Source organism: Aricia agestis, chromosome 14 (assembly GCF_905147365.1).
Source record: "Aricia agestis chromosome 14, ilAriAges1.1, whole genome shotgun sequence".
NCBI classification, from domain to species: domain Eukaryota; kingdom Metazoa; phylum Arthropoda; class Insecta; order Lepidoptera; family Lycaenidae; genus Aricia; species Aricia agestis.
Window position 1 is genome coordinate 1546744 of NC_056419.1, and position 17630 is coordinate 1564373.

The window sequence follows — 17630 nt, forward strand, 5'->3', positions numbered from 1 at the left end:
CCAGTTCATTCCAGTGCCCGATTACGTAATACGTTACTCCAGTAGCAATCCAGATATGAATTTGACCACTGGATTGGAATAATGTATACCTGCCATAATACAACATTATTATAGCGACGTTCGATGTTCGATCAAATCCATTTGAAATAAAGACAATTTTATCAACTAACACCTTAAAAAAGAATTATCTATTTTACCTTTTGATGTTTTTCTAAACTAAACATGACCCTATGACTTTTGCGGTTGGATGAAGCACAGTTAACATAGCGAGAGAATACACAAAACATATCCCTATTCCCTCGTGTTCACTAATTCAATACAAAAACAAGGCTTTCGCTAGCATTAGTAAAGTGTATCTACGTTTGTACCCTAAACCCTTGTATTTGTTTAACTTTGAATTTAATAAACAGTCTACTAATTTCGTGTGATTACATTATTGTAAATACGAATCAACGTATAATTTTTAAACATTTGTCAATCAGATGGCCTAAATTATTTTTGATTATTTGAATTTTAAACTTAAAATCAACCTTGTTCTAAGGTTTCGTACTCATTTGGTAAAAAAAATGATACTCCTTTTTGGAAGTCGGTCAAAAAATAGAGTAAGATTCCCCAAAAAAAAAGAATATTAAGTAATTACAGCTGTATCAGAGACATTTAATTACAATTAACCTTCAATTTAATGAAGAGTTTGATCTGTCAAACTCTTCATTAAATTGATAATATATAACACCGATAATGTATGGGGCCTATGTCTAAATGTTGAATTACATATTTACAATTAAGTAATTTATGTTCCACTCTGAGTACGGCAGTTATATTATTATTAATATTAATTAATTAGCATGCCCGCTTCGAAAGAAACTAAAAAGCAGAGAGCAGTTCTCAACGGACACAGAATCCTGCAGCAGCATCTGTCAGGCTCTAATTTTATCAGTACTTAAAAGGTGGCCAAAAACAGCGTCAGACCGTCAACCCAAGCCTCTGCGATAGTTGAGACGAGGGAGAGCGGGTTGTAATCACAAAGATCATCTCCTAACTCATCACTCGCTGTTCAGTCGAGTCAGTTAAGACCCTTCTGATGGCAATTTGCTAAAGATCATTCAACGCCTTTATACGATCACTATCAGTGCACCGATAGCGCGAGTTAGGAGGCTGATAGTGACATCTAGGGGTAGAATTGGGAAACAATAGAACTCTCCAATGTAATATGTAGAGCAAAATTATTAGGAATGATGTATTTAAAACTGTTGGTAATTTTTTTATAAAAGTTTTTGACACCAATTTTGTTGACATCGCGTGCTATAAACTGAAGTCCACGCGGACAAAGTCGCGGGCAACAGCTAGTTATTATTATAATAAGTAAAAAGCCAACATCACGCGGTATTCCCAGGCGGTCACCCATCCAAGTACTAACCGCGCCCGACGTTACTTAACTTCGGTGATCGGACGAGAACCGGTGTATTCAACGTGGTATGGACGTTGGCGACAGAATTGGCAAAATTACTGTACAGTAAAAATCAAATAGCTCTACAATTAATTGAATTTTTAATTATTAAAACTCTGCATCGTTATTTAAATGTTAATTGTTTTGCACAGCATGAAAATTATTTAATTTATGTTGACGTTTGCACGTTACTAAACTAAATTATTACGGATTCATACAGAAATAAGTTGCTCCAAAGTCTAAATACTACAACATTTAAAGTTAATTGTTCTTAATTTTAGTTCAACTGGTATGATTTAACAAAAAAATATGTAGACTTCCAGAGAACATTTGCAAAAATTTATTCTGAATAAAAAAAAAAATTTGAAGGTTTTGAGTTTATGTATATTATTTGTAACAAAAAATACTGTTCCCGGGGCCTTCAAAATGGCCATCAATTAAATTAAATAAATGACGTGTCTCTTCATGAAATTGTAAAAATGTAGAGTCACGCACGTTGTCATACAAAAATGTCACGCATTTGAAATATTATACGACATGACGCCCGCAACTTTGTTGCGCCAAAATTCGTTTATCATTCATTTTTCCAGGATAGTAAGTATCCTATATTATGTCCTTTCCCTGGACTCAAAATATCTCCGTACCTTTAAGGGGGCGACTAACCCTAAAGTGTCGATTTTATAATTCATTTTTATACTTGAAAATAAGCCCCGAATTGTTTCATTTTCTAAAATTAGATACTATATTATATTTCCGAGAATTCGATCTGAGCAAAAACACGATATCTTTTTTCTCGAATTTTCTCGATAGAAAAAAATCGCAAAGATGCATCTAATTTTCACGAATTTTTCATTTATTGCCATAACCGTACTTTGAACTAAGTTAATATTTTAACACAATATTGTATAAAATTCTATCATTGAGAGATCGACCTAGCGGATTTTTAAAATGTTGTACATTTATCGAGTTATTGAGAAAAAACTAATTTGGCGTTGAATCCGCGTCGTTCTTTTTCACCTGGCATATGAAAGACGGGCGTGAGTGTGACGAGAGAAGGACGATGTTTGATTTTTGGGGTTAGTCGCCCTCTTAAGCAAAATCGGCTCAGCGGACAGCAGTTTGGGCGTGAAGAGGTAACAGACAGACAGAGAGACACATTTTAGCATTTATAATATTATAGTACGGATATATAAACGACTGTTTTTAAGGATCCGTACCCACAAGGTAGAAAGTTAATAAAAACGGAACATAAAATTATTGAGACTTCTATTTGTCTGTATCCCGTAAATTGCCCGTAAATAATAAAATTAAAAGCCCTAGGCTACTGAGAGTCGAGACTCTAGACATTTGAAATTTTCAGAGTTTATTTTTCATTTTATTACGTTTTTATTTTGCCTCAGGCCTTTCAAACAACAAATACTATAAATAGAACAAAATGAAACAAATATTTGGACAATTATTAACAGGCTTTGGTTGTATTAAAAATTGAACAGGGTTTTTGTTAATTTGACAGAAATGTTTTTATAATGAAATAAATAATAATAATAGAATATTATTTGGCCATTTAACTGTGTAGAGTCCTTCCTAGTAGAACACAATAATATGTAGAGCTAGTAACGTTATCTATAGTTAATAACAAATGCCGTTAATTTTTTAAGTATACAGTTACAAAAAATTCATTTTATAGGCATTGGTCAATAGTCATAGATAAAAAAATACTATTGTAGTCGTGCAAAGAAAATGACTACGTTTTATTTATATCAAATTAAAAAATCTCATACATATTTAATGCCCATCCAAAAAAGCAATTCTACATGTTTTAGAATGTTTTTACTTCGCTGAAATCGCGTTTTTTGTGATGGATGTTCGTACGTCACGCTGGGCGGGTTAGGGCGCCGTAGGGCGGCGTAGGGCGGGTAGGGCGGGCGGTTATAATAAACGCGCCGAAACGGGATAACTCAATATCGATCAGAGCAAGGTCACGGCCAAGTATTTATGTATACAAGTTTCCTTTACTGGTAACGGATTTTTGGCTAATATTGTGGTCATTATTATAGCCTCATTGTTTTGTACTAGAAGTGCCCTGCAACTTCATTTTGCAGAAACTTGTTTATAGTGCAGGAACCTACGAAGCAGGAACCGTACATTTTTAGACATATTCAAAAACTATTTTACGTTATTTCACGGAACACATAGTATTTCTTCTTCTTCTTTTAAAAATGGCCGCCTCGGTGAGTTTCCAATGTCAGAGTGGCTTAAAGGACTTTGCTCTATATTCCAATTAAGGATGATGAAAGATGTACTGACAGATAGATGAATAGACAAACACATTTTTTTTCAATATTATATTAGTAGATATACTTAATATATTAAAATAGTGAATCTATTTTGTTTAGTTTGCCCACCCTTTCAAGTTTCCAAGGATTTTCATCCTTTGCATAAATAAAAATTCAATCTAATTTACTTACCTTTGAGGCTTTGATAACTTAGTAAGATTTTAATCTGGATAACGCCTTCAGCCTTGAATTTTAATAAAAACTTTGTTCTTGGAATATTTTTATTCCCGTATTTTGTAATAAGTACATATAACTGCCGTTTGACAACAGCAGCTACAAATGTCCAAGAATTGATTGTTTTATTTATTGATGATGATGAGTACTGTGGTGATTTTGACACTAAATGATTATGCTGGTATGGTATTATGTATAATAACGTAATATCAGATATTAACTGCTGTTTAACGACAGTGGTTTTGTGATTACGATGAATATTGTGATTTGTGATGATTTGACATGAAATGATGATAATTATAGTGATAAATAGCTACTGCCGTTTGGTGATAGAATATAGATCTTCACAAGTTGAGAAATAAGATGGTTTTGTGATGCTGACGAATTTGATAATGACATTGTGATGATGGTGATGATGATGATGATATCGTGATCGATGTCGCAATAAGTTGTCGGACGCGACGTGACGGTATTACCGAGGAGGAGATCGAATCTCAATTATACTGGAGAGTGGAGATTACAGTTAATTGAATGATAAAACGATATTAACTTGGAATGGAGCCCCACACGCTATGCAAACAGCCTACCTACATTAGGGCCGGTATAAATAGTCAGTAATCAAGATGCATCTCGATCTCAAGACACGGTTCAGGCTCTGTGATTGGTTGGCTGTCAAAATTTGGACCAATCATAGAGCCGAACCGCGTCTTGAGACCGAGATGCATCTTGAATACTGACTATTTATACCGGCCTATATGTAGTAAGTACACAACTCTAAGATTGCTCGGTGAAACTGGAGGGCACCAAAACGTGCCAAAACAGTGTCAGCGATTGATCACTGATCTATTGATTTAGCGTCATTTATGTGCGCGCACATTCTACCCTGACATGCTAAAACTGACTGACCTGCAACGAATTACAGAATGAAGCCGAAGTAAAAGGAATTTTATGAAAAGGGTACGCTATATTATTTTAAGCATCCTTAAACTTGATTCGCTGTAAAGTGTTAACTGTTCCAAATGACTAGCTAGTGGCGTCGGGCTACAATTTTACAAAATATGCTCAAAAATATTTCTGGAATAATCCTATTATTTGTAACTCACCTATCCGAATATGTTCTACGATTTTCTTTATTTCTCAGCTGGTTAAATTCGTTTTTAAAGCATTGAAACAACAGCATTTTTGAATAATTCGAAGAATCAACATTTAAGGACAGGCGTGCGGCATATCTTTTTTTTTTATTTTTTTTTATGATATAAGGGGGCAAACGAGCAAACGGGTCACCTGATGGAAAGCAACTTCCGTCGCCCATAGACACTCGCAGCATCAGAAGAGCTGCAGATGCGTTGCCGGCCCTTTAATAGGGAATAGGGAAATATGAGAGGATAGGGAAGGGAAAGGAATAGGGGAGGGTATGGAAGGGAATAGGGTAGGGGATTGGGCCTCCGGTAAACTCACTCACTCGGCGAAACACAGCGCAAGCGCTGTTTCACGCCGGTTTTATGTGAGGACGTGGTATTTCTCCGGTCTAGCCGGCCCATTCGTGCCGAAGCATGGCTCTCCCAAGTACAAAATCATCTCGGTCACCACGTAAAAAATATCTCATTTATTACTAATTATTACACTAAAAAAAACATTTTGCATCTTTAATATTTTTCATATGAATAGGTATACCGATACTAAAACCCGGCTACGCCCGTGGGTTTACTGAATAACAAATCGTAACCCGTATTTCTCAAAACATAATAATTATCTATGGCTTGACCTTTCATCGAGTAGGTGGATCGAATTTCCGATAAAGTTCTGAAGTTGTGGGCGACCAGATAATAAACTCTAACTGTATTATCATTAGGACGAAAATAGAATGTGTATCTTATCTATTTTCATCTGAAACGTGGAAGCTGTCTTCCCTTCAAAGTTTACAATAGCAAACTTAAGACTAACATCTAAGTTGGAGCTAGATAATAAATCAATCTTATCAGTCCTTACACAGTTCTAACAGAAAGATTAAACGAAGAATGTGATATGAATACATTCAGCATGTTCATTTGTAACTAAATAAGTATAATACTTATTAAGTACCTTTATGTACGTACACGGTAAAACCTAAGTATTTCACCCAGATAGTGTTAGAATTATTTTTCTAATTGAAATACTTATTAGTTAATATTGTATGCCCAATTTATCTATTATTATGAATTATAAAATATTATGATTCGTATTGTATTTGCAGATAGAAGTGGCTACAATTTTAAATCTAAGTTAAAATTATTAATGTGCTGTGTGATGGTTAATACCTGTCTGAAACACTCATTAATTTTAGTTAGAAACGAGTACAACAACTTTACTCTATTCATAATCATAACCAGTCTCTAAATCTGATGATGATGATGATGAAATCTGTAATGAATACGAATGTCTGAGTGCTCATCACTTGAGGATCGATACCGTAAAAATTCCACAGACTATTGATTCCAGTGGAAATGGAACACTGAATTATTAAACGCTATACCTAATACCACTGCTGGAATGTTATTGGGTCTTTGGATATTACGAAGATATTTAAAAAAAAAGGTTTATTTCCGGTTTGACTACACCGTAATTTTTTTTTGTACAATTTTTTTAGCGGCGATGCAGCGTTGCCAGAATGTTACTTTTGTAACATTTTACGTTACTTTTGACCCTTGCATGTTACATTCATGTGACATGACTAAAGATGTTACTTTTACGTTCCTTTTGGTACTTAATTGAAAAAAAAAAGATGTTTGAAACCAAAAATGCGAAAACGGAACGCACTAAGTTTTATTGAGTTTTGTCGTTACAGCTGACAAGGCTTTAAATGAACGTGGCAAAAAAGGAACTAACGCTGCCATCATACAAAAACGCCATTTTTGACAGTTCTCCTTTATCAGCAACGCCCCCGCCCACGTTTATTTAATTAAAGCCTTGTCGCACCTTAGTTTTAAGTTTTGTTTAATGATCTTGTTTCAGTTCATCTCTATATTATTTATAGTATGTTTTCGTGCATTCTGGATCACCCCCCCGGCATTTTATTATATATAAGTAATACGAAATGTTACTTTTCCCCTCAATATGTTACTTTTCGCATGACAACATGTAACTTTCGAACATACAGCTCTGGCAACACTGCGGCGATGTGAACATTATTTTATAGAAAGGGTCCGAAGTCGGGACTCGTGATCTGCACGAAAAAGTGTAGTTTTTCAGGAGCGCAAGCAGCGCAACCCGTTGTTTTTAAGGGGGCGACTAACCCTAAAGTGACGATTTTATAATTCATTTTTATACTCGAAAATAAGCCCCGAATTGTTTCATTTTCTAAAATTAGATACTACATTATATTTCCGAGAATTCGATCTGAGCAAAAACACGATATCTTAAAATTTTCTTGATAGAAAAAACTTCGGCCTGACCGAGCATGCTATCTCGCTCGGTCGGAAGATCTTCCTTTTCGGCCGCCACGAACAAAATATACGTTAAAGTATCAATGGTAGAAAATTCAAAGTTCCAATTTTTGTTGCTACATGTTCATCAGTACTATATCGAGAATGAAATTATTTTTTAACGAAGTTCATCTTCGAACATGCTTGGTCCGCACACAATGGGTCGGCGGTCCGGATGCGGACCGCGGTCCGCAATTGGTGACCTTTGGTCTAGACTTTAATTATTAAATCTGTTCTGTTTTTAAGGTTCCGTAATCTATTCTATACTCGTGAGTCGTGGGCTCTTTTAAATAAACTTTTAATAAATAATTAACTTTTCGTAGCCACGAGGCACCAGCCAATGTTCTAAAACAAGCACAAAGATACTTTTGAAAATGGAACTTTACATTTTAAAATCCGGAACAATTCGTCAGTCTGTGCAGTGTAAATTGGACGTTATCAGTAAAAACATAAAGTCTCATTTAGTCTGTATCAGTGCGAGGGGTCAACAAGCTATGCAATTAAAATCGCGCCCTATACTTAACCGTTTTCTCTGACCGTGTGACCTTCACCTTGGCTGATTACGCTCTAATTACTCATTTCTGTTATCTGTACTTATCTTTTTCCTTATTATTAATTCATCATCATCAGCATAAGCCACAGTTACTGAAAAAACGTTGAAAGATAGTGTGTTTTCCTCGTCCGAACTCCGATACCTTAGAAAACTGCATTGACAGTCAAGAACAAAAAATTCAACACTAAACAATTGTGGTGGCAATCATGGCTATCGATCATGAGATTCACGAGAAGAGGGCTTTATTTCGATGAAGATTCTAACTACACCGTACGTAGTACTTACTACCTCAGTGACTACACCAAATATTACTCTTTGCATATACTCTCAACCCTTTTTTTTTCTTTTTTTAAGCTATTGCAAAGCTTTTATCGCGGGCTTTGAGGGCGGCGACCGAATCAAGAAATTCCGTATCGAGAAAAACCTAACACACCCCACTTCGACAGGCACAGCTTTACCAGCCTTCGCATGGTATTTGTGCGACTAGACGTATGCTAATTAAAATTGCATAATTGATAACAAATGCTATGGCAATAGCTTTCCCCGAGTGCAACACGTATTTTTATTTTTCCAGAATATTCCAGGTTATTCAAAAAAAAATTTTGTTGTCAGGATGCGTCTCGTGACTCCTGGGTTTGTGGGCGACCTGCGCAGCATGCCGACCGTGCGCGCGCTCGTGCTGATGATGATTATGGCGCTGTACCTCACCATGGGTAATATTATTCTACTTACTATCATGTACTATCAGAGAATTTGACTCCTAGATGTTCCTAGGCAGAAGGGGGCCTTTGTAGTTTGGTTGCGTTACGTCAAATCCAGTGAATTGACATGATCTCACCAAATGTGAAATGACGTAGGTAAGTCCGCCATCTGACTATTAACAAATTTCTTCAATGGTACAACCAATGATATTAAATGTGATAACTAAAGGACAATGGTCGGTGCTACTACGTAGACTCCAGCAGGGCTAGCATAACTACAGTTATAGACATGGAAGAATCGACATACTGACAGATTATATCGACAAAATTGCGTATTTCCATTGATTAACTGTCACCTTATCTTGTCTAACTGTCACTTTGTCTCTTCTTCCGTAGAAAGAAACCGTTTCTATTGGTTTCTATAGTGACCATGCTACGCGTGCTGCAGCTGTAATCTGTAGCCCTGTAGGTACATAGTTAAAAATAATATTATTTTCAGGGGCCATGGTGTTCCAAGCCCTGGAGGGTCCGTTGGAGAGAGCGAAAGAAGAGAACAAGAGGAAGACAGTAGAGGGGTTGAAGATGAACTTCTTGGAAAACAACCCCTGTATTGCAGGTATGTTAAAGCCACACCGACGTTAGTGATATTTTTACCCTTTGCTTAATGAATTAGGTACTTACCAACGGCAACGTTACCAGAGCAACCATTCTCAAAGTGTGAAAGTCATCAGACACCAGCAGGCAGCATGGACACAATTCATAATCATAATCATAATTTTATTTGCTAGAATATGGTTGGCTAATGGCTTCATTTAAAGACAAAGCATTATTTTTGGAAGGTCCGTCAAAAATGTCACTTCATAAAAGAGTTCCGCCACCAAAAAAGGTCAAGAATCGCTTTTATAGAGCAAAAGCTAGGTGCACCTAGCTTTTGCTCTATAAAAGCGATTCTCAACTTCAACCTCATCCAGATGTTCGTCATTTTATGAAATCTGAAAGTTATCTGTACTTACATGTCCTCGGTAAAGGTAAGTACTATAAACTATGTATTGGGTCGCCGCGGTTACTCCGAAGTAGGTATGTCAAGTAGAAAAGGGTTGAAAGACTTGAAACTTGAAAGTGACAGTCGCGCTGCTCGCGTCCAACTTGCATATTATATTCACCCCAGCCCCGGATCTAGGGGGGGGCAAGCCGGGGTCTGTGCCCCGGGCGGCAAATTCAGGGGGCGGCCAAATTCATACTTCACGGACCAATGGACAACTCATCATTGACCACGTAATAAAATATATAATAGCACAAGTACAGCAATTTCATGGCCCTATCAACTTGACCGATACCCTGATCGCGGACTTTTTTTTTAATATGAAATAAGGGGGCAAACGAGCAAACGGGTCACCTGATGGAAAGCAACTTCCGTCGCCCATGGACACTCGCAGCATCAGAAGAGCTGCATGTGCGTTGCCGGCCTTTTAAGAGGGAATAGGGTAATAGGGGAGGGTAGGGAAGGGAAAGGAATAGGGGAGGGTAGGAAAGAGAATAGGGTAGGGGTTAGGGGATTGGGCCTCCGGTAAACTCACTCACTCGGCGAAACACAGCGCAAGCGCTGTTTCACGCCGGTTTTCTGTGAGAACGTGGTATTTATCCGGTCGAGCCGGCCCATTCGTGCCGAAGCATGACTCTCCCACGTATGCGGACTGCGGAGTGAGACGTGCTGCACGAACATTTATTATTCGCGAGGCGCGTAGGCATAGTTCAAAATACGCGCCCGGCTCTCGCACGCTTTTAAACCCTACCCTGTTAATTATAATAATCTACTTAGCCCCAATTTCACCAACGTCTGTTAGTGCTAACAGCTTGTTAAAATGTCAAGTCTTCTCTTTCATTCATAAGAAAAACGAAAGAGGTAACGTGCTACTAATTCGAGCGTTAACTTTAACAGTCGTTGGTGAAATTGGGGCTTAGACCCAGTTTCATCAAGCAATGTTAAATAAATAATGGCTTGTTAAATCAGTTAATGGCCTGTTAGAGTTAAATCACCTAACACGGCGTTAAATTTAATTCATGCTATGGAGGTCCGTTAAATATTTAACAGGCTGTTATGTGAGTCAAAATAACAACTTTCAAAGACAATAATATGCAATATCAATAAAATAATCTGTTTGGACTTTTGAGTCTTTCCGCCATATTTCCGCTACGTCCTTATTATTAATTATTTTCATAGTTATGAATAACTATTTATATTCACTTTGCCAAAAATTCAGCCTTCGGATTTTCCTTGACATTGCAAATGTACTAACTTGTATCAAAATTACCAAACCGAAATACGTAAATAAAAGTTTGTATTATGATTCATGTTTTCAGCTTTGACAGATAATAATTATTAACCTGGTAAATTAAGAAGAACTATTATAGCGTAACAAATGTATGCGATCAGTGATATTTTAATTTAGTCGCATTATCTACTATTATACTACTATAGAAGAATGTGACACATTGCAGCAAACATGTCGTATTAATCTTGTACATTGCAATTTCATCGCCTTATAATAAGAATGAACGAATTGATAGTTGTTCACTTAACATTGCATTTACTAATCCGCTGTTACATTTTTACTGTGGGACATAAGTATTTTAACAGTCAGTAACAGATACGTGGGAGAGTCATGCTTCGGCACGAATGGGCCGGCTCGACCGGATAAATACCACGTTCTCACAGAAAACCGGCGTGAAACAGCGCTTGCGCTGTGTTTCGCCGAGTGAGTGAGTTTACCGGAGGCTCAATCCCCTAACCCCTACCCTATTCCCTTCCCTACCCTCAACTATTCCCTTCCCTTCCCTACCCTCCCCTATTCCCTCTTAAAAGGTCGGCAACGCACTTGCACTCTTCTGATGCTGCGAGTGTCCATGGGCGATGGAAGTTGCTTTCCATCAGGTGACCCGTTTGCTCGTTTGCCCCCTTATTTCATTAAAAAAAAGTCTGTTTAATTTTCCAAGGTCCGTTAAGTAATGCCTTGTTAGGATTTAACAAACAGAGGTTGGTGCAATTGGGTCTTAATATTATAATAATATTATAATTGGGAAGAGTTTGTTTGTTTGTTTGTTTGTTTGTTTGAACGCGCTAATCTCAGGAACTACTGGTCCGATTTAAAAAAAATATTTTACTGTTGGATAGCCCATTTATCGAGGAAGGCTATAGGCTATATTTTATCACGCCAAGTATAATAGGATCGAAGAAATAGAGGAAAATATGGAAAAAACGGGGGGAAATTATTTGAAAGGGCTTATTAGAACGCGCTAATCTCAAGAATTACTGGTCAGATTTGAAAAATTATTTCAATGTTAGATAGCCCATTTATCGAGGTAGGCTATAGGCTGTATTTTATCACGCTAGGACTAATAGGAACGAAGAAATAGAGGAAAATGTGGAAAAAACGGGGGATTTATATAAAAGGGCTTATTTGAACGCGCTAATCTCAGGCACTACTTATCCGATTTGAAAAATTCTTTCAATGTTAGATAGCCCATTCATCGAGGTATAAGGCTATAAGCTATATTTTATCACGCTAAGACTAATAGGAACTAAGAAATACAGGAAAATATGGAAAAAACGTGGGAAATTATATGAAAGGGCTTATTTGACCGCGCTAATCTCAGGAACTACTGGTCCGATTAAAAAAATTCTTTCAGTGTTAGATAGCCCATTTGTCGAGGAAGGCTATAGGCTATATTTTATTACGCTAAGACTAATAAGAGCGAAAAAATAGATGAAAATGTGGAAAAAACGGGGAAATTACATGGAATTGCTTATTATCTTATGAACTACTAGATCAATTTTTATGTTATTTGGCAAACATGAAGCATAGACCACGTGAAGGGACATAGGCTATTTTTTGCTGCAAAATGTACGGTTGCGTGAAATTCCTAAATTACGCAAGCGAAGCCGCGCGGAACATTTATATATAATAAAATCGTAGGAAAGTCAATTCTGTATATTGAATATTTTTGTACAATAAATAATAGTTGGGATGTGATCTACTATGCTAACGCGGACGAAGTCGCGGGCAACAGCTAGTCCTACATAATATTGATAGCTGAAATTATATGAATGATAAAGGTGAAAATAAACATAAGTAGGTAGTAGGGCGGCATTTTTCAGTTTTTGCCCCGCCTGAAAAAAATTGAAGATCCGGGGCTGATTCACCCGATATTCTTTATACTGATATTCTTTAGCAACTGTTAATGTTGACAATTGTTAAATAATTATAAGCTTATTTCATATTTGCCATTCAACTTGACCATTTAAAACCTTTTGTTTTTTCGTAGGTCAATAAGTCTGAATAACAACAACTAACTTAGACCTATTGTTCAATGTCATTAAAACTTTATGTCCAACGAAAGTAAAGGCCATTAGGCTTCCATTAGCAGCGTTATTGTTTTGTTTTGAAGCAAAAAACAACACACAATCGACGGCCTTCAAAACATGTCCTAAATTCTTTTTCAGGTAAATTAGGTGCTTGTATTAAAAGCTTACGAACAAATTGTTTAAGAAAAGGTTCAGGGTGCTTAGTCAAGTTGTATTCGATAATTTCAACAGCGAATTCAGAAAGGATATTATATTATATTATTATATTCAACAAAATATTAAATCTATTACATGTTATGTCAAATCGCATCGCAAGCGCCATATTAAAGAAAATTATTTACAGGATGTAACAAAGCAAAGTGATAAAACTGATAATACTTTAGGGTGTGTAATGTGTATGAGTCCCCTGTATAGAGTTTAAACTACGAAAGTAGTAGCGCTGAAAAAGTAGTATTTTTTTTACTATAGACAAATTCATGACAATGGGGCCCTTGCCTATACAAATCTCAAAGTATATTATGCTTTCAGCGCTGCTACTTTTACAGTTAAATATTTATAAGGAACACATCTAAGCCCTAAAGTATTATTTCTTTGTTTTGTTACACCCTTTATATTCAGTAGCGCTTCTGTAAACAAAACCTCAAATGAACCGGGTATTAACTATTAACGGCGCGTTATGTTAAAATCAAATCCCATACATTTCTATTTTGTTCAATGCTTCGCGGCTGTCGAATGCAAGTTGTCGAAGTTCCCAGAAAGGACAAATAATATCAGAGTAGATCTAAAAATAAAATGAAAGCTCTGAAAATACGTCAGTACCTAAAATGCTTATGTAAATATGTTATAGGTCGTCTAATTTTAGTGAGCCTGCCCGAAATCAATATGGAGTGGCTCGTGTATTATTCACGTGACAGTCATTATATTGGGATTTATAAATACATTTGAAGAGAAGGGCTTTCGTTTTATGTATTTTACATATTTGGCTTTAGCATTTTTTTTATTTATTTATATCAGGCTACATAGGCCCATACAATATATACCTTAATGACTAACATACATATAAATTATATACACTTAATAACTACACTTTATCACGAGTTATCGGCGACGTGACGCGCGCTTCATTCCGGAGTCTCCCCCGGAACCTTTCGGAATTTATGAAGCTATATATGGTTTTAGGTTTATTACTGTAAACCTGTTTATTAGTGTAAACCACTCACAGCTGCCTGCAAATGTCTAGGTCTAGCTACAGTCTGCATAATTATATGCTCTCGGATCCCGTCCGATGAGCACGCGTTTCCCGCTCAAGTGCACGCTGCTAGGCGACTGTGGTGCTGTCTCTTCTGACTTCTCAAGAAATTCCGTAACAAAAATAACCCTAACACATCGTCTAACGTAGTGTCAGTTCGCAGAATTCGGCACGGTGTTTGTGTTCGTGCAACTATTACCGCGGCAGTCCCCGAGTGCTATACGTATTTATATTTTTGTAGACTTATTCATATGTTTTTGCAATAACACACTGTATACAGTAGATAACAGTCTGATTTAATATTATCACAATGATTAGGTTAATACACAATTCACAAACGTGTAGGTTCAGCCTCAGACAGAATAAAAAATACGTGGGGTTTTTTGTTCTGTCTGAGAGTTCAGCCAGTTCAGTTCAGTTATTTTATAACTGTGCATGGCTTGACTTGATAAGTGATAATATACAGGGTGTAACAAAAACAAGTGATAATACTTTAGGGTGTGTACGTGTTCCTTGTAGAGAGTTCACCGTGAAAGTAGCAGCGCTGAAAGACCAAATTTTTTTTCACATTTGTATGGGGAAACTCGTGAGTCGTGACGCTCGGGCCATTGTCCATACAAAAGGGAAAAATTTTTTTCGTCTTTCAGAGCTGCTACTTTCACACCCTAAAGTATTATCACGTATTTTTGTTACACCCTGTATATCTAATATCTATCTATATAAATTAACTATATATATAAAAATGGATTTTCAATTGTGTTAGTAACGCTAAAACTCGAAAAAGGCTGAACGGATTGAGCTAATTTTAGTCTTAAAATATTCGTAGAAGTCCAGGGAAAGTTTTAAATTGACACGAAGTTCACCGGGACAGCTAGTTATTATAAATAAACATGAATTTTAAATTTTGTTAGTCCCGCTAAAACTCGAAAACGGCTGATCCGATCTGGCTAATTTTGGTCTAAAAATATTTGTAAAAGTCCAGGAAAGGTTCATAATAGCTATGTCCGCAGTGTGCACTTTCATCTTCAATTTTCGTCATCAACTTTCATATTGGCGCATTCAATAATTGAATGCGTCAAGGAACGCAACGCCAATATTGTCATTTTTGAATATATATAATTGATTGTACTGTCGGTTCTTGGTGGAAATTCATTTTAAACACAAATAAAACACAATATTACTTGCACTTTTTCCACTAAGTATATTCATTAATTACTACAAATTTAACTTAAACACGACCGGTTTCGATAAAAATCATCATCAGGTGTACTTAACGTCCGTTAACGACGTTAGAATTAGACTTTAGAATAATACAAAGAGGTGTCTATGAATCTATCATTAGATAGATTACTTATAAGTCTTGATATTAATCAATCTGTGATATTAGCACATAATTTATCATTTACTTGGTAGTTACTACGTAAATGGTAGTATCAGTTTACAATATCTAAAACAATATTTAAACTGATAACTTATCAAAAGCATCATTGACCCTAATTAAATAAAAAAACTAACATTTGGTAGCAGTCATTGCAAAAGGCACACATTTTTAATATACTAAACTATAAGTAATAGATTCAAAAATTAATGAGCTTTTTTCGAAATAGAAAAGTTGTATCCAGTCAAACCGGTTTTAAAACACGATACACCGTTTGTCCACAGCCCGCGCCGCCGCGCCGTCACGTCACAACTCACAGACAAAAATGCCATTGCACTTTATGACCAAGCCCCAAGGCTATAGGTTTAATTTATACCGAAATTGGTCTAGCGACCCATAGCAATGGCACTTTAATATGACCTAGGCAGTAGGCTATATCCTCCACGCCCCTACATAAGTAGCGTGGAGGATAATATAGCCTACTGACTAGGTCATAAAGTGGCATTTTATTTGAATTACTAGATGAATAGATGACGCCCGCAACTAGTTACGCCAAAATACATTTATCGCGCGGACACCGTACACTTTTCCGGGACAAAAAGTATCCTATGTCCATTCCCGGGAGCCGGGACTTAAAGTATATCGATACGGCATACCAAATATCAGAAAAATCGGTTCAGCTGTTTGGGCGTGAAGAGGTAACAGACAGACCCACTTTCGCATGTATAATAATAGTATGATTGTCGGTGACGTTCCGGTGATGACGGTGGACTAACAGCCTCATTATCAGACAAACACGTTACCTCCACATTATATCACTGTCAGTTGAGTGGCATCCTCCGGCCTGCGCGCGCGCATCGTTCCGAACTTCTTCAAAATGCATCAAAATGCTGTGTCCTAAAGTAGCAGCGGCCGCTTTATTCTTCGAGGCGAACCATCCCAAACGTTTCTTCAAGTATAGCTGACGGTTTGGATCCGATCCGATCACGGTTCGGGATCTCCAACGAGTTTGTGTGACTAGTGTGTGACTTTTGAGGAGTTTGGTTAAGTTTTGGCGAGTTTGGTGTGAGCTTTGAAGAGTTTAGATAACTTTTGTCGATTTTGGTGTGACTTTTCGCGAGTACTCTTAACTAATTCCTTCAAAATGGAGAAGCCAAAATACAAGCGCATCCATTCCTACGGCAGCATGAGTTCCAGGAGCGACGACGACATGACAGTCCACAGCCAGCTGTTCCCTTATCCCAAGAAGTTGATCGTACCTCGGGAGATCTTGTACGAGGAGGAGCATCCACCCTTCCAACCACTCTTTGCCACCACCAAACTCTTCGGCAAGACCAAGCTGCCGTGGCTTCTGGTCATCTACATAGTGTTCTACTTCAGCTACCTCATTTCTGGTGCCCTGGTCTTCTCTGCCCTGGAAACTCCGTTGGAGAACCAGATTTATTTAGAAGTAATACGCGCAAAGCAAGATTTTTTGGCAAAACATCCTACTGTGTTAGGTAAGTGTTTTCAAATGTTAGAATTAATAAAATACGGAACACGAAAGAGGAAATCTAACCTATGTTGATGAAAAATACCAGTAGCTAAGAGACTCTCGATTTTAATCAGCTTTCAAACTGACAATACTTTATACGTGAGAGAGCCATGCTTCGGCACGAATGGACCGGCTCGACCGGATAAATACCACGTTCTCACAGAAAACCGGCGTGAAACAGCGCTTGCGCTGTGTTTCGCCGAGTGAGTGAGTTTACCGGAGGCCCAATCCCCTACCCTATTCCCTTTCCTACCCTCCCCTATTCCCTTCCCTTCCCTACCCTATTATCCTATTCCCTCTTAAAAGGCCGGCAATGCACATGCAGCTCTTCTGATGCTGCGAGTGTCCATGGGCGACGGAAGTTGCTTTCCATCAGGTGACCCGTTTGCTCGTTTGCCCCCTTATTTCATAAAAAAAAAAAACAATATCGGTTA

The 17630-nt window shown here is 37.3% G+C and overlaps 2 protein-coding genes and 1 non-coding gene across 4 annotated transcripts in view; 1 reads left to right on the forward strand and 2 right to left on the reverse strand.

The window, feature by feature from the left end:
* The window catches only part of LOC121733656, a 41765-nt gene that overhangs the window by 14031 nt on the left and 10104 nt on the right, over positions 1 to 17630 (reverse strand). The window lies entirely within an intron of this gene.
* LOC121733654 (potassium channel subfamily K member 1-like) overlaps positions 1 to 17630 on the forward strand; it is a 40040-nt gene that overhangs the window by 4950 nt on the left and 17460 nt on the right. The window contains exons 2-3 of one of the 2 annotated variants that reach the window (XM_042123977.1): positions 8584 to 8684; positions 9172 to 9288. In XM_042123977.1, coding sequence (XP_041979911.1) covers positions 8585 to 8684; positions 9172 to 9288 — 217 coding nt within the window. In that variant the 5' untranslated portion in view covers position 8584. Of the gene's footprint in view, positions 1 to 8583; positions 8685 to 9171; positions 9289 to 16503; positions 17162 to 17630 lie in introns of those variants that run through there. The other variant, XM_042123976.1, reaches the window with a different exon arrangement.
* LOC121734022 lies at positions 1369 to 1487 on the reverse strand. The gene has a single exon (XR_006036647.1). It is a non-coding gene; the product is annotated as a 5S ribosomal RNA (ribosomal RNA).